Source organism: Biomphalaria glabrata, chromosome 1, assembly GCF_947242115.1.
Source record: "Biomphalaria glabrata chromosome 1, xgBioGlab47.1, whole genome shotgun sequence".
NCBI lineage: Eukaryota > Metazoa > Mollusca > Gastropoda > Planorbidae > Biomphalaria > Biomphalaria glabrata.
Genome location: NC_074711.1, coordinates 16,694,821 through 16,718,836, shown reverse-complemented (window position 1 = coordinate 16,718,836; position 24,016 = coordinate 16,694,821). Strand labels below are relative to the sequence as shown.

At 32.1% G+C, this 24,016-nt stretch overlaps 1 protein-coding gene across 9 annotated transcripts in view; it reads right to left on the bottom strand.

Annotated features, from left to right (window-relative positions):
• The window catches only part of LOC106065117 (deleted in lung and esophageal cancer protein 1-like), a 35,848-nt gene extending 12,894 nt beyond the window's left edge, over positions 1–22,954 (bottom strand). The window contains exons 1-30 of one of the 9 annotated variants that reach the window (XM_056025154.1): positions 22,871–22,888; positions 20,980–21,159; positions 20,615–20,873; positions 20,359–20,512; positions 19,227–19,337; positions 19,068–19,103; positions 18,564–18,751; positions 17,814–18,019; positions 16,861–16,942; positions 16,646–16,733; positions 16,294–16,467; positions 14,925–15,058; positions 14,127–14,319; positions 12,326–12,491; positions 11,884–12,085; positions 10,812–10,962; positions 10,512–10,651; positions 9,280–9,373; positions 8,625–8,755; positions 7,864–8,004; positions 7,483–7,628; positions 6,242–6,395; positions 5,389–5,499; positions 4,069–4,199; positions 3,509–3,682; positions 3,025–3,101; positions 2,764–2,915; positions 896–1,002; positions 710–780; positions 374–478 (exon numbers count right to left, since the gene is read on the bottom strand). In XM_056025154.1, the coding sequence (XP_055881129.1) occupies positions 374–478; positions 710–780; positions 896–1,002; positions 2,764–2,915; positions 3,025–3,101; positions 3,509–3,682; positions 4,069–4,199; positions 5,389–5,499; positions 6,242–6,395; positions 7,483–7,628; positions 7,864–8,004; positions 8,625–8,755; positions 9,280–9,373; positions 10,512–10,651; positions 10,812–10,962; positions 11,884–12,085; positions 12,326–12,491; positions 14,127–14,319; positions 14,925–15,058; positions 16,294–16,467; positions 16,646–16,733; positions 16,861–16,942; positions 17,814–18,019; positions 18,564–18,751; positions 19,068–19,103; positions 19,227–19,337; positions 20,359–20,512; positions 20,615–20,839 (3,844 nt within the window). In that variant the 5' untranslated portion in view covers positions 20,840–20,873; positions 20,980–21,159; positions 22,871–22,888. Of the gene's footprint in view, positions 1–373; positions 479–709; positions 781–895; positions 1,003–2,763; positions 2,916–3,024; positions 3,102–3,508; positions 3,683–4,068; positions 4,200–5,388; positions 5,500–6,241; positions 6,396–7,482; positions 7,629–7,863; positions 8,005–8,624; positions 8,756–9,279; positions 9,374–10,511; positions 10,652–10,811; positions 10,963–11,883; positions 12,086–12,325; positions 12,492–14,126; positions 14,320–14,924; positions 15,059–16,293; positions 16,468–16,645; positions 16,734–16,860; positions 16,943–17,813; positions 18,020–18,563; positions 18,752–19,067; positions 19,104–19,226; positions 19,338–20,358; positions 20,513–20,614; positions 20,874–20,979; positions 21,160–22,844 lie in introns of all 9 variants that reach the window. The other 8 variants (XM_056025146.1, XM_056025175.1, XM_056025162.1 and 5 more) reach the window with 8 other exon arrangements.
• Between the last annotated feature and the right edge of the window lie 1,062 nt (positions 22,955–24,016).

Below are 24,016 nucleotides of genomic sequence, written 5' to 3'. Positions count from 1 at the left end.
GTCTTCGGTAATAACTCATTTTAAGTATAGCAGCATATGTCATATGTAATGAATTTCATGGTGCAATTAATCTTTCAGAATAATTGTATTTTATTTTTTTTTTTAACCTTTCTACATGGTTAAAAATTAATAGCTGATAAAACAAATTAGGATCTAAAACGAGATTTAAGTAAAAAATTTAGGTTGTTATCATTTTATCAAAAGTCTACTGTGGGATGACTCCACATGCAGCTTCAGAAAAAAAGTGATTCCTTAGTCCGAAAAGGTTGGAGCTTTAAACCCTGTTTGATTTGACATAAAACTTCATAAATTTGTAACATTCAAAAAATCCATTTCAAACAAATAATAATCACTTAGTACTAAAGTATTTTACCACTTTTCTTTTCTGCAGGGAATGATGGACCAAAGGAAGTGAGAAAATCAATCAGTTTGGTAGAATCATTAGAGGCTTCGAAAATTTCCCAATCAATTCGGATATCTGAAGAAAAAATAAAGTTCATAAACATTTTTTCTCAATAATAATATTTCTAATATGACACCACTAAGTATTGAGATACTCTTGTGTTTTATCATATGACTCAATGAAACTTTATATTACTAACAATAAGTAATTTTCTTTAAGTAACCTAAAAAGTTACTAAGTTATATTTTAAAACAATTATTTTCAAGGAATATATAGGGACATTACAAAACACACATACAACTTTACCAAACGGACTTGAGTTATTGATTCTTAACTTTCTAGTGATTGCTTTAGTTCCTGGTGAATGACTGCCAAACCTAAAAGTAGAAAGAACTTTCAATGAAACAAACTTGTAGATAATGAGAGTAGTACGTAACTATGATTTAAAAAAAGCTTATCTTTGCTCAAGAGATTTAAAAAAAAAAATTTTACCTTACAATGGTCCTGAGTTCTGGTTGTCCAGCTGTTAGCTGGAAATGTAAAGGGCAACCTACCACTGTGGCACTCATGGGCATCACTACTGGTTCCAAATCACCAACCTATACAAATAATATCAAGCAAATAATCAATCTGTTTTTAATTCAATCTAACAAGTTTCAGCACAATACTATCCATATCTCCATTGATTATTCCATCTGACCCTCAAGGAGAAAACTTGTAAAAAAAAAAATAATTAAAATAATAAATAAGTTTACAATCTGAGATGCAATGAATGGGGGAAAATATATTTAATATTTATATATTATTATTATATTATTATATATTATATTATTATTATTATTATTATTATGTTAGAAATGAATGAGTAGTCATTCTCTAGCGCTGCCAGGGTCGAGTTTCGCTAAAGAGAAACAAAATTCATCATAGTCCCAATAACAGTTTTCACTGAAGAATTTTCTGGTGATGTGGCAGGTCTGCAGCAGTACCGCCCTCTGACAGGCAACGAGGATGTTCCTAGGAATGTTAAGGGCCTTGAAGGTGTCTGTGAGGTCAGTTGTTATTATCCCCTCAGTTGATATAACATTGGGTTATATTGTTATTTTGGACAATTTCCATAGACGCTTTATCTCCAAGCCTAGGTTCCCATATTATTATTATTATTATTATTACTATATAATTATATATTATATTTAATACCTAATAAAGCATCTGGACCTGATGGTATTCCAGCTAGATTATGCAAAGAACTAAGCAATGAGCTAGCACCAGTGTTCAAAATACTTTTTCAGGCATCTCTTAACCAGGGCAGAGTACCAAGGGACTGGAAAGAAGCTAATGTCACCCCTCTATTTAAAAAAGGAGAAAAATCAGACCCAGGAAACTACAGACCAGTATCACTTACCAGCATCACATGTAAAATCCTAGAACACATAATATGTAGCAACATCATAAACCACTCAGGTCCACGCCTGATTTCTGGAAGAAATCCTTTCCAACAATCAATCAGGATATGGCGCCTTTGCTGCCAATTCCCTACTGGACTTTTTACAAGTTTAATTTTGTCCAGAATTTCTTTTTATTAGGCAATGAAATTAATTCTACTAGCTCTAATGGATAACATTTTGACTTCTACAATGGAATATTGAAAAGGACACCCTTTCATAATATAGCCTCTTTTTTAAGCACACACACACACACACATACATATTTTACCCAACATCATCAACCTCCTTGTGAGAGAGGGCTTGAGAGGCTCAAATCCTATCATTCTGTTCTTTGCTAGAGCATGATGAAAACTCACAGGCTACTCTGTGAGTAGTGTTTGCTCCTCCTGGTGGGCCAAGGAGCATGCAACCCTGTTGCCAGTCATATCTATGTGACTCAGTACCCACTGCATTGTTATCATTTACTTAAATTGTGTGAGGCTATGATGATAGTGCCTTGGAACATATTCTGAGTTAATGATTACGACAGTCTGTGTTTCCATGAAGTGCCCCTTTAAGTTAAGGATTTTTAAGGCCTCACTGAATGACTTGGCATCTGCATAAAAGCTGCAGAAACTACCACCTTTACTCTTTGGTTGTGAAGATAAATATATTTTTAACTTGTTTAATATTTATCCCTTCCATCAATATATACATTTGTAACCCGTAAGGATAAAATATCAGTGCAATTTTTTATAAAATGGAAATGTTCAAAAAAAAAACAGTCACCCCACCTCAAAACATCCACACAAACACATATTTAGTAATTCTGAGAACAGTTAAGGGATATTTTGTTGTAAGCTTTTAATTTTAAGATATCCCCTAAAGTGGGAAGAGAATTAGTGATGAGTCAGTGAAAGAGTCAATTATTATCACCTCAATCCTCAAAAGGTCTTTATAAGTTCCCCACATATCACTGAATACTGTGACTTCAATGATCTGTTCTTCAAAAGGCTTCAAGTGTCCAGTAGCTGGATAAGGCACAAAGGCAGCACCTTTTTTCTCTCCCAGAATCATCTTGGTATAATCTGAAATCAATATAAATCAATAATTATGAAAATTACTATACTAGCATTGGTGCATTAAATATATCACAGATGAACCAAACATTTTAGGACTGACCAATATTAAAATTACCCTTTTTCATTTTCTCTGGAGTTTTACTCAATGGATCAGCAATATTTGGAGTTCTGGAAAGTAAAGTTCTTCTGTTGCTAAAGAAAATAAAAATTATAATAATTTTTAAAAAAACTTAAATGCTTTTCTACTGAATAAAATTTTCTTTAAAATGTCTGAGTGAATGCAGTATGTTAAGATAGTTTTGCAACAGAATACATGGCAGCAGACAAAAAAAAAAACAAAGATGGCTTGAAGAAAGCTTTAATTCAGTTTCAAGTTGACTCAGGCTATCCAAACTAAGCATTAAATGTTCCAAATGACCATTGCTATTAATGGAATGCTCCTGTTATTACAAACAGTAACTAATTTGAGATCAAATAGCTGCACTCAAGAAAGTGAGAAACTTTTAACAAAGATATAACCTTTAAAATGTCTTATTATCAACTAATTTAATCTAATGCAGCAACAACGACAGCAAAGTGGCAGTTGTATTTTAATTTACCTTTGAGAAGTGGCTGAAACATTAGTCTCAGTAGCCACTGGAGTAGATGCACAAAAATATTCTGCTGCTACTTTGAAATGTGCTGGAATGGCTGTTTCATTGAAGATGTGGACATATCTTTTCACAGGTTCATTGAACTGAATTTGGTCTCCAAAGTGTAACTGTAAATCAGAACTGAAAACAAACAAACAAATTTTAGATTTGCACACTCAATTTTCAGGTACGTGACTTAAAAGAGCAGTATGAGCTATAAACATGAAAAATCTTTAGTAATAGATCTACTTAAAATTAAAATGTTTATTATGTCTATTAATGCCAAAGTCAACATATAGAATACTTATCATCTGTAGTTTAGATAAATATATTTCATTTATTTTGAATGCCATTGACCATTTAACTGTATTCACTTTAATTCTTTTTATTTTTCAATCATTAATCTTTGCCCATGTTGTTGTTAGTTGGTAGAAAAATTAGTTGTCTTATTGTTATACACAAAAAATTATTCAACATGAATTATTATAAAACCAAAACCAGTTTCTAGTAACGATAAAGTTAAGAACCTGACATCCGTTTTGTCTGTAGAAGTCTTGTAGCTCACACTGAGAGTTTTTACTTGACACACTATATTTAGAAAAAGTTTCTCACTTTGATTTTCAATACAGCAGGGTATTCTCAAATCATTGAATTCCAACTGAAATAATAACAAAATAATTAAATCATTTGTTACCCTTAAAAATATTTCAAGATATGTTTCTTTCAAATTAAGAATGAATATTTGTGTTGCTAGATTGGAAACATTTTTACACATATGCACCAAATATTATAAATAATTCTAATTTCTAAACAGATTATATATTTTTCAATGGCAGTGTAAAATATATGTTTACATTTAACAATTTAGTAATTATCTTATTTGGAGGCCACAAAAAAAGCAGAAATTTAGTGTATTTAAAAATCTCTATTAATTTGTAAGTTTTATTTATTCTTCATTAATGTAATACTATTGCAGTTGGCATTTTTAGCAGTAATAAAAATGATTCCTGTCTCAATGCGATCTTAACAATTCAGAAAAATATGTACAAGTTCTTAAAATAAAAATGACTACAGATTTGAAGATGATTTAATAGAAAAATAGACCAAGACACAAAGTTTTAGAGCAATGGCCTGAAAATATTTTTAGATTATAGGTCTTAAACAAGGTTGAATGATAGGATAGCTCTAGATCTAGGCCTATATATAAAAGTCATATAAAGCAGAGGCATAAGTATTTGAAGCATAAGTCCTGCCAAAAAAATGTCTTCTGCTAGCTAAAAAAATATGTAGAATTACTTTAGTCATAAATATATTTTTTCTGATTATTTCTATTCATTTAAAAAAAAAAAGACTAAGATTAAGTATTTATGATGTGCAATTTGTAGAAATCAGATGTCATAGGTTTGTGTTAGTTTCCTAAAATATTCAGTTGACCTTAAACAAATCTTTACATATATGGTTCAATTTAATGCTTCAAATTTATTGTCAGTTCATTAGATCTGTGTGCACTTTGTAAAATGTTTTACATGTTTCGGATGTTCCTTCAGAGTTGAAGATAGTTTACTTCCTAGTCCAAACCTCCCGCAGGACAACGGGGAATGGGAGTGGGCAAGGTTTGAACCCGGGACCATCAATAAGTCCGAACAACAGTCCAGCCCACAAACTGCACAAACACTTTGATATGTGGTCAACTACTATTTCTATATTTCAAAATGTATTTGAAATAGTACATATTCTTGTTTCTCAAAAAAAATATATATATATATATTTAAAAATTGTTAAGAAATACATTTTTTTAGTAGAAGTTTATGTTTCTGAAGATAGTACTGTAGTAGATAAGAACTTACAGATTTATATGGTGTAAACCTAATTGTAATAGGTTTTTGTTCCCAGCTTAAAATCTTTCCTTCCATATCTTCCACCTCAATACTGCAGTAATCTCTTTGGCTTCCCTCTACCTGGAATTGAGAAATGTTCAAAATGTTACTACAAGTAAATCATAAGATTTTTATCTCTACTTTTGAAATCGCCACAATTTGTTTCTATTACATAAATTTTCCAAAACAGTGTCTAAGTCTCAAACTATTGTTCAGTTAACTAAAAATAGAACATTTTTTGTTTACAGAAAATGTAAAAGAAACAAGAAATTAAAACAATGGAAGAAACATCTTCACAAAACTTGTTTAAAATACTGCTTTTTTTTGTTTGTTTGGCCAATTCTAGCAAACAGTTAAGGGGTTCATCTTTCAATAATGATGGTGGATTAAAAATATTTAAAGCATTTGTTACTAACTAGCTTCTCTTTTTTCAATATGGAAGTTGGTCAACTAGTGAATTTTCTTTGGCATTATAGTTGGCAACCATATGTGAGTAATCATTTCTAATCCATTGAATGCTAATTTTTATGTTGTACATTTTAAGAATTGCAATCAAAACATCTTTAACATTAATCAATTTAAATTTTAAGCTGCCTTTTTTTTTTGTTAGAATAAGTTTTTCCTATTTCCAAAAAACTTAGTACAATATATATATATATATATATATATATATATATATATATATATATATATATATATATATATATATATATATAGGAAAACAGCAAAGATGTAATGTCAGATTTGTTTCATATTAGTAAAATATTTTTAGGGAAAAAAAATTGAGGTCTAGTTCTTTTTTATCCTTGGTGGGTTTTTTTACCTTTCCCCATCTGTAATTAGTTGGCAGCAATGTTTGATTGTGTAGAACAGCTTGTAATATAACAGGTACATCAAGATAGACATCTTGCAAGATTTTATTACATTCTAAGAAACAAACAACAGGATTCTGGCCTTCTCCTTGCACTGCAACAGAACTGTTTTGATATTGAAAATTAGTGTTATCATTTTTAGATTACAGAATTAATTTAAATTAAAAAAATAAATCATTTTTTCAAAAGCTGATGGTTCCTGATAATGACTTGAAGCTAACCTACCCAACAAAATCACCTGCTCTGTTATTTCTGACAAAAAAATGATAAAGAGCATTATAGCACTTATTGAAGTACTACTTATTGGTGGTAACATACAAACTTTTACAATATTTATTGGAAAATTAGCATCTGTTATGAATGAGTTGTAGAGGCACTGTGGCTGACCGGTAAAGCATTTGCCTTCTGTACCAGGGTTCGAATCCTGATGAATTTTTTATCTTGGCATCTTCGGGCACCTCTGAGTACACCCAGCTCTAATGGGTACCCGAAATTAGTTAGGGAAACATAAAGGAGGTTGGTGGTTGTGCTGGCAACATGACAACCTCGTTAACCATAGGCCACAGAAAGAGATGACCTTTAAATCATCTCCCTATAGACCAAAAGGTCTGAAAGGGGAACTTTACTTTTTTTTATGAATGAGTTGTGGTCAGTCTGTGTCTTCTGTAACTCTGGAGGAAGGAGGGTTATATGAGGGTGAGGTTGACAAGTCAAATTGTAATAGTACTTGTAGATGTGTCTTTGCTCTATCCTTCTGAAAACTTCCATTCAATAGCCTTAATAACTCCAGTTTATGGGCAGAGTTTATTTATGTACCAAGTGAAATACGTCCATTTGCACCATTAGTAATGGCATTGAACTCCTAAAAATAATAAAGGAAAAACTCCTCTCAAAACCAAGATAAAACAAAACTCTCCACTCTCTGCTTCACTCATAAAAATCACTGAGTTACAAAACAAAATATTCAAACACCTCAAATTGAGCAAATATCTGAAACAAAAACAACCTTGACTTATCAACCTCCTACTCAAATGCTCCCCCTTCCTACAAAGACATAGACTGTTCACAACTCGATTCTGAAAGCATCAGATTTTGCTTTATTTCTGAAAATACATTTCAATTAATTCCTGAGAGACTTTTATGTATGTAAATCCTAAATGCTAATGTAAAAAAAAACTAGCATTTAAAATACCAGGTGTTTCCTTTATCACATATGACTTGACAAATAGTCTTAAGGTGTTGAACAACATGTGGAGTAAAGAATAATTCAACAGTTTTTCTTTCCAATGGACGTATTTCTCCTGAAGTAATGGAAAATCTAAGATCACTTTGCATTGCCTAACATGAAGTAAACAAAAAGATAGCATTAGACAAATGAGCATTTAATGACAAACATTGAAATTAAAAGATTAAACTTCGATTTTATATACTTTTTTTTGTAGCATAGAATCTTTTAATGGATATTCAGAATCATTTTGAGCAATTTAGTTATTTTTAATTGTGGCAAAGTGTTTCATTCAAATGATATAATACTATTATATAGCAGAATGGAAAGAAGAAGTCAGATGACTACCTTGTCTCCAGTTTCCTCATGAATGGTAAAGGTAATCTTCATCTCAGAAGTGTTGAGAATAGTCAATTCTTTCACTGCTGATTCGCCAACTCTGACAAGCCCAAAATAGATAGATGGTTCTAGAATACTCAATTCAGGTCCCTGAGAAATAATTATTAAGTTTAATATTACTCGTATAAGATCTTTGTCAAAATATAGGTCCAAAATTATAATGACATAGATTTGAAACAACAAAAGTATCCAGAAATATTCATTTTGATATAACACTAGGATTTTAGAGCATCACATTGGCTTGTAACAAACATGATGTAGCATTAAAGTTTATTTTGAAGCTAACTTTGTACAATTTTAATATATGACATAATAACATATAAAATAATAATAATAATAATCTTTATTTTCCATGAGAAAATTTGTTTTACAACTGTGCATTACAAATTACAATAAATTATTAGAGCTAACAATTTATATGTTCATACTGCAGTTTCTTTTAAACATTGCATGTGAAATTTGCAACAGTAAGTTACATGTCGTTCAATGACATAAGTGCCAAATGAAATGATGTCCCCAAAGTAAACACTCATCATCCACATTATACTAAGAATAGGGATTTAAAAATAACCACACAGAATGAAAACAATAGCAAATCTCAGTGTTTGGAATATAGTATTTAAAAAGTGTTGCGCTAGCATTATTTAGCTTGTGGATATCATGAAAAATAAGCTTAAACTTGACACCAAAAGATCATCACATGTTCTTACCTTAAATTCTGCTTGTACATACAATGGTAAGGGTTCAAGCATGTGTACCACACGACAGAACAAGGTGCGACTAATCTTCCCAATCTGAGCTCCAGTAATACTTATCTCTAGATCCATAGCCATACCAGGATCTAAAGTAAGGAACAAATTAATGAGCTTCAAAATCTTTTGTATTAAGTAGTACAATCTGCAACAAATAGTTCTTGCTTCAGTTTTAAATCTATTTACTTTTTTTTAGATCATAATGAGCTGCATTGAACACAAAAAAAACAAAAAATCAGTGTCTCTATAATTTCATATGTTCAGTCATATTTTTTAGCTTTTGATCAGCAGTAAAATAAATTGGATGAATTGATAAGTTTAGTTCAAAATAATTGTTTTTATGGCTTATAAAAACTGATTTCGAACACAATTAATGTAATACATTTTTTTTTTAATTTTTCTTTTAAAATGGAATATATTTAAAAAAACAGGATGAAGGGAAAAGGGGGTGTTAAAAGCAAACCTTTTGTTTAACTTTTTGACACTAATCAATTCTAGGATCATGCTAGTTTAGCAAAATGGTTGTTAATAAACACCAAATCTTACTATAAATGCTAAAAATAGCATTAAAAAATGAATAGAAATCAAAGATGTACTACATATCAACACTAACCAAGTTCACCATATGGTGGCTCTACTTCAATGATGGTTTCTTCCACATAAGAGTCCCACTGAAAGCTGATGGTTGAAAAACTGTGATTTGCCATCTTTTAAAAAGAAATAGCATTTAAACAAAATAAATAAATAAAACATTAATATAACAGTCTTAAATTCAATACAAATGTATTTGATTTTTTAAAAAAGTATCAAAGCCTTCAAATGATGTGTATAACCAATAGAACCTAATAGGAGCACAGGTAGACAACAGTTATGTCTGCGATGGATGTAGAAAAATATGTAGATCAGAGCTAGGGCTCCATAGCCATATGAAATACTGAACACCTCCTTAATCTTTAGATAGAAAACAAGTTTTATTAACTGATTATGTCCTTTAATGCATGTCATTGTTATGGATAAAGTGAAAAATATTTCACTATCGTCTTTCATATTTTTACACATCATTTCATTATCTCCTCTGACATCATTCAAGCTGAACAATCAATGAAGGTATTATCAAAGAACCATTACTATTGCTACTATCCCCCAACTGGACTTCTAAAATCCCATCTATAAATAAATCAGTATTAACAGTATTTCAATCGGCTGTTCAAATTTACATTTCAGCCAGCCTAACTATAGAAGTAACTATAGCAACTGATTCTGCATTCATTGCAGATGTGTACAAAACAAACAATGACATTAATGTTCAATGGTCTATACCATGGTTACATATTGCCAGTGATGGACTGATGCTCTCCACTACTTATAAAGTGCTTCCAATGAAATGCATCTCAGAAAGCCTCTGTCCAACTCCTGACCATCATGTGTTGCTCAGACAATACTTCCAGCGGAACTGTTATCACTGATAGGAAAAGGGGTAAAGGTGAGCAACTGCTTAAACTAGTAAGTTTTCGGCAGTAACGGCTCATAAGCCTTGGCTGGCTACCCACCTAAGAGAGGGAAAATTCTGAATCCTAACCTTCAATGATTTGTAGCTATATATGGTAAACATGGGAGTAAAGTGAGGAAAATTCAGGAGCTGATGACTCTTAGACAACTTGCAGCACTGAACCCAAACTGCACCAGGATCAGGTACCTGCAATTCCTTTTTAATATATCCAATGCCTGTAGTGGAGAAGCTTCTGTGTGGGCTTTAAGATGGAGCATACAGAAAAGGTCATTGACCATTTTGTTTTTTTAAAGTAGCACATATGTACATTAAAAAAAACTAAGATAAATTTTTACCGTAAACAATCTTTTGATAGTTGTGCCAATCAGAGCTTTAGGTTGTAAGATGATTGCATATGGGTGGAGCACCACATTTAGAGGGACACACTTTCCTTTGACTTCAATCTCTGCCCCAGTAACATCAGTTACATGCACTGCTGTTACATGAGTATATAGATTGTTACATTCAGGGATAGGAAGTAATAATTCTGAAAGAACATCCTAAACATATAAAACAAACAAGTAATCATAAGGAAAAAATTTAAATACATGTTAAAAATGAGTCAATGTTATATTCTATTTAAAAATGAAAACTACCAGATGCATGGGGAGCATGGCTTAAGTCATCCTCGTGAATGTTGGATGTGGCCATTGATGCCATATCATCAGCTTGGTTAATGCTTTGCATGTCCTTAGAATAAGGAATATTTTCTAGAATTAAATGAGCTGTACTGTGGTACTCATCTTCCTGCAGCCAAAAACAAAACATGAAAATATTATTTCATCAGTTTGTTTCAGGAGTTGGAAAGGAAACAAATGAAAAGGTCATATTGGAGAGAAAAGTGTAGTTATTGTACATAGTGAAATGTTTCAGCTAGAATAGTCTGAGTTGATCCTGATTTTTTATTTATTTTGAAAATGAGAATAAATTTTGAAGAGAATTAATACCTAGATCTAGTTTTAGTTGCATTTGCAGGATAACATAGAGCTTGAATTGTTTATTTTTAGACTTTTTATCTCCAATACACCAACAAGAAGCCATGATAAGCAAACCAAAGAATGATTTAAGCAAAATCTACAATGTTCTAATTCTATGATTCAAAGTAAAAAAAAAAAATGTGTTTTAATGTCATAACTAATAATAATGTTCATCAATGAAAAAGAAAAAAACTCTAGCATTATTGACATTGCCATTCCACCGTCTCATAATTTATGAAAAACAGAATTGGAAAAACAACGAAAATATGGGAACCTAGGCTTGGGGATTAAGCATTTATGGAAGTTATCCAAAATAACAATATGCCCCATTGTTATATCAATTGAGGGGATAATAACAACTGACCTCACAGATACCTTCAAGAACCCTAGGAACATTCTCATTGCCTGTCAGAGGGCAGTACTGCTGCAGACCTGCCACTTCACCAGAAAATTCGTCAGTGGAAACTGATAAAGGGACTACAATGAACGAAACTTGACCCTGGCAGTGCCAGAGAATGAATACTCATTTGTTTCTAACATAATAATAAAAATAATCTTTATTATCCATAAGGAAATTTATCTTACAATTTGTGCATTACACCATGCATGGAGAGCAGCAGCATCTGCTAATTTTTATAGGGCATAATTGGCTAAACTTTAAATATATATAAATATATATAAATCCATTTACTTTAGGGGGAGCAAAAGTCAGCATGAAGTCTGTCAACTCTGAAGGCTTTAAGACTCCACTAGGGGGATGAATACTAAAAACACTGCTCATATCTAGGGCTCTTTCCACATCCTTTGCTGTACCACTGAGGTTGGCTTTTTCTGAACAGCTATGCTGAATTAGTGGTTTATAAAAAACCCACTGATATGGTATTTCCACTTTTCTATATAAAAAAAAAAGACAGGTTAAAATATGTATTGCAACTTTATGTAGATTTTAAATTTGTGTGTGAATGTGGGTTTGTTTTGTTTTTTGTAAAAGCAGGCTAAGAAAAGCAATTGGTTTTGATGTTATGTACCTTTGATTATTCCAACTTAAATCTAATTTTTAATAACTAGGAACATAAACAAAAATTAAAAAATGAGTGTTTGATAAGTATATATAAACAGAATGGCATACTGACGTGTAATTTCTGACACTGATTTTCTTTTCTGTATATGTGAAAGGATTGAGGTCATCAAACTTAATGAGATGTTGTGCTGTTATGTCTTTCAATTCTCCAGGCAGATGATCAGAGAATACCAGATTTTTCTCTTCTGGTAAGCCAACTTTCACCAGCTGTCCTTCCCCTAAAGAAATAAAAAATACATATGTATTTGGCTTTACAATTCACAATGTTAAGGAAAAAAAAATGCTTGATATTTATTTATTAATTGTAATATCAAGTGATCCATAATTTTTGTAGTTGACAGAAAATAGGATATTTAAAAGTTATTGTCAGCCTTCCAAAAGTACAGAGAAGCCTCTATCTGTCTGACTAGGTATATTCTAACCTCTTTCCAATCAAACCACCTATGCCTGTGCTCTACCTCCCATTTCTCCATCCCATTCACACTACACAGTGACCTATAAAGTCACTGGACATGTACAAATTGTGTATGATGAAAAAGCAATTGTTTTCAATATAAATTCTGTTGTCTGAGTGGTCTGAAACATTATATGAATTAATAATAGTTTGACTACTAAAACAAAAAGAAACTGAAAGTAACTAAATACTCATCAGCTAATGGACAATAACTAGGTTAGAAAGACAGTTTGTGCAGATACACAAACGCGAAATTGTCCCCCAATGTGGTTCACTCAGGCAGGTTCACAACCTATCTCCGCCAAAACAAAAAGAAGAGACATGTACAAATCGAAAGTGTTACAGATATTTTATTGTTAAGCTGACTAATGACATGATACCACAGGCTACGGAGATTTATTAATATTGTTATTATTATTACAACAGTTAATATTCATATGTATTCAATGAACTAATGATTTCTTTTTATGCTAACAAATATTTTGTTGTATTTTATTTTGCAAACATTTATACATTATTTTGGGACTTTTAAGTTTATTTGGTCCATTTAATAAATGATAATTTAGATATGGATCTATACATCAATACCAATGTTAATGTCTTCTGACAAGAAGAAGATAATCTAAACTAATTCTTCATTTTGTAATTTTGTGAATTTTTTTAGCCATGCTACTGTGTTTTCACAGGCCTTCACCACTCAGTACTTTCACTATCCAAATCAAGTCCCATAACTCTAACGCTATGCCAACTAAATATGTTTCTAAAGTATATACTCGGCTTTTCTTTTTCCACACTTCGCCTTGGTGTGATCTCATTCACTTTTTCAACTGTGGAGATAAATTACATGCCACATGAACTGAAAGTAGCACTAGCAGCATAATATATCATATTTTTGTAAAACCTTTTTTTTTTTCTGGTTTAGGGAACAGCATTGGAAATGAAATAATTGTTGCCTTTGACATTGATCTAATTAGAATCTCCCATCTCCTTTTTGTGGAAGGGTGCAGAAGCTTAGTTCAGTCACAATGGCAACCTAACTTCCCTGTAACAAAAAAATGTACCATAACTGCAAATCTATGAAATTAAATGCTGACATTCATCTCCCTAATGATAAAATGTAAAACTTGTGACCTAAATCAACACTGACTGAGATGTGGGAATGAACTATTTGTCTCCACTGACCACAGGTTGCCATATCACAGGTCAGTGTTCAGGCCTATTATGACCATTGGTCTCGCCTACATACATTAAAAATTGAACAAAAACAGCAGTGTTTACTCCATGATTTTGTACAAAGCATCAGAAATTGATGTGATGTACATAAATAATTAAATGTTGAGTGTTTTTAGCAAAGGCAAGGTAGGATTTGCAAAATGTAAATGACTCAACAAGCTCTCACCTTTAACCATGAAGTGGGCTGAATGGCAGTTATCACACGTTAAAACCATTTCTTGCAAATAATCTTTTGCTGACTGAGGACTGAAATAAGCCTCCAAAAGAATAGTTTGTCCAGGAAGTAGCTCAAATGTTGTTGGAATAATAAAGATAGGTGACTGTTTAAAATTCATCCTGTTCATAGTTGGCATCAGAGTCTATAAATTATAAATAAATAACAAAATTGATAAATTACAAAAAATTAGTCACTTTACTCATCTTTGCTGGTGCAATGGTTAGGAAAGGGGTTACTTGACAGCAATGTGACATTAATATGTTTGTACAGTGAAGATCCAATAAATATATAACATGACTATCTTTAAACAAGACTACTCATAAACTATTTTTAGTCTGTTTAAATCATTCTTTTTTTTATTTCCGTGCTTTATAATAATGTGAGCTGAATGTCACAAGTTCCAATCCATGATCCTCCATGATCAAATCCTAAACTAAGAAAACTTAACCAAATTTCTATTCTGCATTTTCAATGCATTTTCAAGTTACCCAAGCAAAAAAAAAAAAGTAAAACCTAATTGTGGCAGTGCTGCAAACAAATGTCTTAATGACCCTGACACTACTGAAATGAACAGTTTAATTTCATAAGATGTTAAGCCAAAATCTTTTTACTTTAATTTGTATCAGTTAAGTCTGCAATTAGTTTTGTTACCATGTGAGAGATTGATAATAGTACAATCTCTTGTTCTTGACAATACAATGGTTAAAAACATTTGTAAATAAATGTACATAAACTCCAATGTCTTACCCTGATGCTGGAAGATGGCCATTTATTTTTGTTTAATAGACAAAATCTTCCAGGTCCTCCTTCATTTTTGACAATGATATGAGTCACTTGCACACCACCAACCAAACAGCTACCAAGATCTATTTCATTTGGTACTTTCAGCCATAAAACAAAAAACAAATATTACTGAGAATAAGGTGATGATTATAAATGTAATAAAATACCAATGATAATAAAATGTTTTAAAATAGTTTTTTGTAACAACAGTCATTGAGATAGGAATAAAAAAGCTTATACATTTTTTTTATTTCACTGATTGGGCTTGATTGTTTAAAAGACTTATGGCAATGTAGCAAGAATATAAAAGGCTTTAAGGCTTTTAATGAAGTAAAAGACTTATGGCAATGTAGTAGGAATTGTGGTTGAGAGGCCAAGTGCGCTTGAACTTGGCTTGGCTTGGCTACCTAGAAGGGGGCTCGAGGTTCGACACCCGTATTGGGCAGAGTTGTGTTTACTGAGCACCTAAAGGCAGCACGGAAAACCAACTCCTAGATACCCCCTCCCCCTCCCCCCCCCCAACTGGTCCACAAATGAGATTTGACCAAAAGCGCTCTGAGCATGCTATAAGCATGAAAGTAGCGCTATATAAAAGCTATAATAATAATAATAATGTAGCAAGAATATAAAAGGCTTTCAGGCTTTTAATGAAGTAAAAATTGCAAGAAGAGGAGGTTATAGAATTGAAGTCCAACCCAGGGAGGGGAAGACAAGAGGATAAACAGAAGAGTGTCAGTGTAAAAGTAATTATTCTAGATACCTTTTGAGAGCTATGACTGTGTGAGCATTCTGTTTATATTGTACAATAATTGTTGTGACACGGTTACTGTGTGGTCAACCATAACACACGGTCAAGTGTTGGGTATCGAGAGTTAGGGGACTTGGGGGAAGTGACGAGTGTGTAAACAAGAAGAGAGGAAGTCAGCTAGCGAAGTATAGATCTGTACTTAACCTTGCCGTGTATATATGTTATGTTGAAATGTTCCACAATTAAAAGGCACTTTAAACGTAAAAGGACTTATTTCTTCACAATGATGAAGACTTGTTTTCCAACTATTACAGAATCCAATCTGAGCAAGCTTTTATGTAATACAACACAGTTAATATTACCCTGGTTGTCTAAATGCACTATAATGTAGAATGGTATCCTTTAAAAACTATTAGCTTTCAGACAAAGAGACTAGCACATTAGGTAACAAAGTAGAGCTTCGCTTAGTAAACTTAGGACTCCACAAATTGTTCATGCAAATTAAACAGTCAAATTAACTTACTGGTGCAATCATTTCAAATGTGTTTCAAATCAAAAAGACCAAGTACAGTACATTTTACTTACACGTAAGAATAGGTGGTGGACGTCTGGCTCTCAATGGCACATCAATAGAATAGGATCCCTGAGTTTGGACAGTGATGCAGTCATTGTAATCTTTCAAAGAATTGGGGGCAAACCTGATATTATATCTACAGCTCATTCCTGGGGCAACTAACCCATTTTCTCCAGGAAACTGGCCTATGGAAATAAATCACCAAAGTATATAAAAAGTACTTAATAACTACAAATACAATAAATATCAAGTAGACTTTTGACTTTACATAAGTAATAAAAAAAGGTACCTGAAAAAGATAAATTCTAAAATTTATCAAATATACAAATCTTGTGCTATAAATGTACAACAGTACATTCTCACCTAAGCCTACTGAGAATATGCTACTTGAGGGTGGCAGAACTCGACATTGGCGCATTACAGAAGACATATTCTTCAACTCTAATGTAATCTTAGGAGTAAGGGAAAAAATATTTTAAGGTTTCATACAAAAACAAAATTAACAAGAATAGATTTTGTTTGATCTATATTTGTTGGTTGTTGACAAAATATTTATTAGTTAAGAAATTGTGCATTACCTCATAGACCTCTCCAACTTTATAGTTGATAAATTCAACAACAGCAGGACAAGGCACAAAGATGACTGGACTAGAAGTTTGTCTGCATTCAAATAGGTTTATATTTTTTAAATATAATATTGTAACAAAATTCCTTTTGCTATGCTAATTTTTCTGATGTTGGCTGAGCAGTAAAACACTCAGCTACAAAACCAAGGATCTGAAGTGTAAAACTTTTTTTGCTGTTGTTTTTATTCAACAGTTTCTGACATTTTTTGGGGACTGAAAAGAATGTGGATCATTATTATGGACTTGTAAATATTGTGTACAATAACCTTGAATAGCTGATGACCTCTCAAGAAATAGAAATAAAGTTTATTTGCATTAACTCCCTGTAGATTTTCAAAGGAAACTTAACATGCTTATATTGTTTAATGTCTTTAAACCTTTGATTGTAGATCAACTTATATTCAAGTAATTTAATTTGTCAGCAGTTTACAAAAAAAATGTTTTGGAGAAATGAGTAGATTTACAAACATTTGGGGTTTATTTTTGTGGTGGGAGACTGCTGTGCAGTTCATCTCAGATATTGGACTCCTCCAGCATAGTAAACATGAATACAGAAGAAAAAGACTATTACTTTTTGAATTAGTGTCCCTATTGTATGCTGTACATGATTTGGAATTTTAACAGACATTTTTCGTGTAATATTTGATTTTGTTTTGGCTAGCAAGTACACTCTAAAAATGAGTTTCCTGCGACAATCAAAGTTTTGTTCAGAATTTTAAGTTTGGAATAAATCCAAGAGTTTGCTTAAGATAAAAGAGATAACTATAGAACCTGCTTACATCACTAGTTTTAGGGGGGAAAAAAATAAGGATTTTTAGCCAATCTGTAAATTTCATAAAATACAGAGAACATTTCCTTGGGTAAATTTTCTTTCCTCATGAATTAGCTACAAGAGAAAAACTTACTGTTTAGGTTCCACCTGAAGGTTACCATTGATGACTTTTTTCTTCTTTTTGGGAATTATCAAAGAACTCACATTCTCAGGTGGTACATAACGTGGATTCTTAAGGTAATTAATCTTTGCATTTATTAAGTCCAAGTCTCTTCTGTCTATTTCTCTCTGTTCCTCTGATAAAAACTCTTTCCATCCAGCTTTTTTGGGAAACTCAGGCTTTAGAAAAAAAAACACATTTATGTTAATCAATTGATTGAAAAAAAAAAATGAATTAAAAATAAACATTAAAAAAAACACACTTTTTTTATGTGACTTTTAATTTTCTGCTCCTCAATTTCAAAACAATGGAAATAAACTGAAATCAAAACAATAAAATAAGGCTTAAAAAAAAGTTTAAATTCTTGGATATTTTTTTGTTTTTCTTGTCTCAAGAATAAATTATAGTTAGTGTCATGAAAACTAGCAAGCTTTGCTGAGTTCAAATTTTCTGCTTAAAACCATTTAAAGTTGAGTCCAGCCAGACATTAGTTGGGGAAAAGTAAAGGCAGTTGGTCATTGTGCTGGCCTAACATGCATTAACCAAGGGCCACAGAAACAGATGACCTTTACATCATCTGCCCTATAGATCTCAAAGGGGAAAAAAGTTTTAATTTAAATATAAGAAAGGTGTCACTTGTTAGACAATTACATTCCAGAAAGATACAGAGCTGCTTCAAATGTAATAATATAACTTTAGCCTTTCTATTTCATTGATTGTTACCTGGCTACTTGTCACATCATGTTTTTGCACAGGCAAATCCTGTATATCCTCCTCTGATAAAAATGATGGCAAGTCCTCACTGTCTCCTGGTAGCATTGATCTTGGAGTAGTGATTAAATGCTGAGTATTGGGACGACTGTGCTGCCGGGAGGCTAAAGTCTCTCTGGCATAGTCAGGTAGTTCAGGAGCTAATGAAAAATAAAAAGTGTATATTTTAATTATTTAATATCAAGTAAATTTTGAATAAAAATATGTAATTCGACTCAAACAAAATGCAAATAAAAACATAAAGAAAAAAATATTTTAAATGAATAATGACAACAAAAATTTGTGTGTGTGTGTGCATCTTAATGAGCTTTATGAAATACAAATTGTTTTCTTCATTCCATCTAATGATTGAGTTTTTCAAGGTGCACTAAACTATGCTCTGACTTGTATTTTTTGTTTCTTGTAACACAGAAAGAAAAATTTAATGAACAGAAAAATGAATGAACAAGATCTCACTCCTTAATTCTTCCCAGCATTCACAGCAAGTTTCCTCTGTGTAATGATATCATATAGTTATTACAATAGACACAAACTCTATAAAAAAAAAACTAGATTATAATGAATTTTTTTTAAAACATGGTAATGGAATAGAGTAACACAAAAAAAGAATTTAACCTTTAGGAGCTGGTACTGTCAAAGGCTCTTGAACCATATAATCACTGGGTATCAGTAGATTATGCTTCCTTAGTAGCTCAGTGTCAATGCATGACTTGAAGTGTGCCCGCCCTAGTTTAGAAAGAAAGAGATAATGAAGTTTAAATCTGTGTCAATTTTAATTTATACCAACTGGCTTCTATATCAACTTTGATGCTATATTATCCATGAGTGATGTAACTATATTTTTTTCTATTTCTTGTTATCAAGTAGTAGTCCTTATACTAAAGTATTTCTCTTACTTTGATTTAAATACATTATATCTTTTAAAAGAAAAAAAATTGTATGGATTCAAGCAAAATGTTTTAACATTGAATTGTGGAGTATTGAGTAAGAAACAAAATTCCAAAAAAGGGATTCAGAAATGATAAAATGAGGTTGAACTGAAAACTTTTAATACCATTGAATTGATTTTAAATATAACTGTATAAATTGCAATTGTGGAAAGTTACAACAGATAGACCTGTTGTAGATTCCTTGGTCCACCTAGAATGGCTAACACAACCCACCATATAGTGAGTTTCCATCATTTATCTGGCAACAATCCAAAAGATAGAAATGGAAAAATGGTTTGAGTACTGGGAAAGGTGCCTAAAGCCAGCAGAGTTTGGGAAACCAGGGGGCACCCTGACAAGGCTTTTCTCATGGTTGTGGTTGCCCAAGTTTGAACAAGCACAGTATAGGATGTGATAAGGTGGTTGTGTATAAAAAAAACAATTAAGCTCTTTAAAAATGATTTTGTTTCATATTTCACTACAGGAATATGATGAATTGTATCAGATATGTCAGTTTGCTTTTACTGGCATTGAGGCAAACACATACCAGCAATTAACTTAAGAAAGAGACAGATGGAGACAAGCAAACCTCCCCCCCCCCCAACAACAACCAGGCAGTCAGTTTCATAGGCATCAGATGTGGCAATAGACATAGATCACAGCAGTTATTTAAATATTGCACACTTCTTTAACTTCTTGACTCAAGACAATGCTTTGATATTATTAAACAATAGACATTTGAATTTCTTATAAATTAAACTAATAGTATGAACTTCTTTAAATGTGAAATTGCTTAGTTTTTCCTATTTTTTTTTTACCTGGTGGCAACCCTAATGAGCCAAAATTATCACAGGATTTAGAGGCCTTGTTAAGTGCTCGCTCATCAGCTGACATAGCTCTAGCTTGAGCCTGCATAATGTGTCGCTCCAACATGGCCGCTTCATCCATGCGACGCTGCCACTCAGAGTAAATCTATAAGAATGAATATGAACTATCTTTATTTCTTTTTTTTTAAATCACTTTACATTATCCAAAACAAAAACCTCAACATAGCAACTTAATCAATGTTGATACCTTTTGCAAACTCTCCACGTAATGCTCATGGTAAGCATCATCTCCACCTCTTGATGTTTGTAAATTCTTTACTGTATCAGGCCTTATTGTATCTCTTGTGTAGAGTTCTCTGAAATTTCTGGCTAGAATATGGCGAACATCTTGTGACTGTCCAGCAGATGGTCTTTGAATATACATTGGTGGCTCCTGTCCCCTAGGTCCATTTTGTGAATTCGCTAAGTTCATGGTGTTGTTTTTCTTACTATTACAGAAAAATTATCTGATGAAAAATGGGTAAACACATTTAATCATAACAACAAAATATTGATACTGTGTGAAAACTACGATTTTGTATACACAAAACTTGTGATACCAAACACAATTACATTTCAAAATCTTATTGTGTCAACCTGGCAAAGATTGTGTCTATGGGACAGTGTCCTGTTCTACAATGTTCAATTATTGTCTATTCCAACTTTTCAAGCCTCCACCACAGGTTATCAGACACCTCTAGTTTATCAGATTCCAGTGTAATCAAAAGATTTTTTTTATATTCAGGCTACCAACTGGAAATAATTCATGTGTATCAAAAGTTAAGGTTTGCAGAATATTTAAAAAGAAACAAAAAATTCAGCATAATAAAAAACAAGACGCGATTTTTTAAATATTAAATCACTACATAGAGAAAATTTAAGCAAGTCAGATTCGTAGCTAAAAACAGGATAATTGGACAAAGAATCAAGCTTCTCCCCAATACCATAAATTTCAGGTGATGTGTTTGTAAAAAATGTTTTACATAATTCGGATGTTCCTTCAGAGTTGAAGATAGTTTACTTCCTAGTCCAAACCTTCGCAGGACGACGGGGGATGGGAGTGGGCAGGGTTTGAACCCTCGACCGTCGATAAATCCGAACGACAGTCCAGCGCGCAAACCGCACGACCAGGCATTTTTAGGTAAAGAACAATAGTATTCCTACCAAGCACTTAAAAAAAGACATGTTGGTATCACATTACAGTTTAGATAAATCTACACCCTCCCTTCATCTTTTATGTTAACAGATTAGAAGGGGATATCAGCCATCTTCAGAACAAAACAAAAAAAAATTGTGGAAACTTACCACTCATTGCTTATACATGTAAACAATCTTCTCCATGTTTGTGTGATTATTTATTTTTAGTATTTTTGATGTGGAAAAACAAAATTATTTTATAGATTTTTTCTATAATTGTTTTACTTAAGTTTTGTTTAAAAAGATCCATTTAAAAAATAAAGAATATTAGTAAAACAATGACAACTGATATATTTTTTTTTACAAATTTAGAGAAACACAGAATTAGAGAAATAATTTTTTAATGTTTTCATGAATTGAGGGGGCCCCAAACAAAGAATAAAAATTCTAATATTGGCCTAACTAAGATGAAACAGCATATATTAGTTTTATATGTTCCTGTCTGATTTGTAAAAATGTCATAATTAACTCAGATGCTTTGTTTACTGACTGATGTGAATGGAGACACGCTAGGAAGAATGAAGTAAGCTTGAAGTAATTTGATGGTGAATTTAAAAGATTTCAGTGATTTTTAAAAATCTAGATATTTTAGTATGCATTTTAATGTAAAGTAATTATTTCTAAATGTTACACAAAATTAGAGTATTGTAGGGGCTTGTCCAAATCCACTTTTCCAAACCTCACGCTCCAGAAATGTCAAATTGTGTAATGTTTCAAATGTTTACATCTTTTTTCATAATGAAATGTAGGAAAGTTGTGGTCAATTGGCACTACAATATGATGAACTATTAAATCTGTCAAATCACTTAGAGCTTCATTTACATAGATCTAGAATAATTTTGTATATAAAAGTTTAAATATAGGCCCCTAATAGTAGTAAATTCTAATTTTTTGTGTTTAAAAAAAGTTTTTGATCCACTCCTAAAAACACAAATTTGTTCATCACTCATTCACTGCTCTAGGCACTAGTCTAGATCTTGATGTACTGATGTTACAAGTATACTCATACTGTCTATTGTAACTATACTATAGTTAATAGTTTACTATCTATGGAAATAATTCAAATATAGATTATAGATAGATCTAGATCATATGATTATAATGATAGAGAACTGGAGTAGATCTAAAATCTAATCAATCTAATCTGTATCAACACAACAGCACTGCTTAATATCAGTAACACTGTCGTCACTGTATGTCAATTTCATAACTTATTCTAAAAAAAAAAATTCAGATCCTACTAATCCTAGCATGCAAAATTGTGTACCATGATCGCCATTTATTTACATTTCCGGTGTACTAGTGTAGCTAAGCATAGTGTCATCACTGGCCATCATTTTCTTGTAAATCACTTTTCAACCGATATATATGAAGTCTAAAAACCTAGATTTAAAAATAAGGAATGATGCATACGGATGCATATTATAATAAGGCTTGTCTTCGACAGTATTTCCCGTGGCTACATAAATCTATATAAAGACAGGGGACTTTCACAACATTAGGCCTATTAGAACCTTATTGTTTATTATTAAGTCCTTGGAGAACAGCGGTTCTCAACCTTTTTTAAGCTTGGCGATCCCTTTTTACAATTCCACACTCTGCGGTGACCCCCCCCCCCCCCGTTCATAAGCAAAATAACAGTTCCTTCTGTTATACAATGGACATTTCCTATAAGTAGGCTATCTGATATACATTGCCAAAACTATATTTAATCACGAAATAGTATGGAATTATATTCTTCAAATAGATATATTCTCCTTATCATTGCATTACAAATAAATGAATTATTGATCTTTCAGACTTACATCTATTTACTTTTCTATTTCTTAGTCACCAATATTCATGTTGCAGACTTAGATGAACAATTTGAAAAGCATATGACGGAGCACATGCAGTGCTGATCGGGACAAGCTATCATTGCTACAATATCGTTCTAACTGTCTGAATTTTTTTTTTTTATGTTTTACCAGATTAGAGATGTTCTAGACAGTCTTTGCAAGATCACAAATACTGTCATCTTCTACAAGTCTACTTTTATTTTGGCTTCGTGCGATATTTCTCGAAAATGATTATTTGAAATGGAGAAAAATATCGTGATACGGACAAATCGGAATACGACTGCAATTACTTGATCAAGATTTCTTAAACTGACATTTTTACTGCATCGCTAGTAATGAGATCAGTACTTTCTTATATGTCTCGGAACTTCTTCAACTTTGACTGTGAATGGACTTCTGGCAAGTGCAAACAGTATGTCTGGTAGATTTTAAAGCATGCGCGAATGTTCTTTCAAAGAAATTACCATTATATCCGTTTGTCAGATTCATAGTGATCAGATACAATTGGCAACATCTAAATATTTTCTTCTATATTCGTTTGCCAATTTGAACTTTCATTTGGAAGGATAGGATTG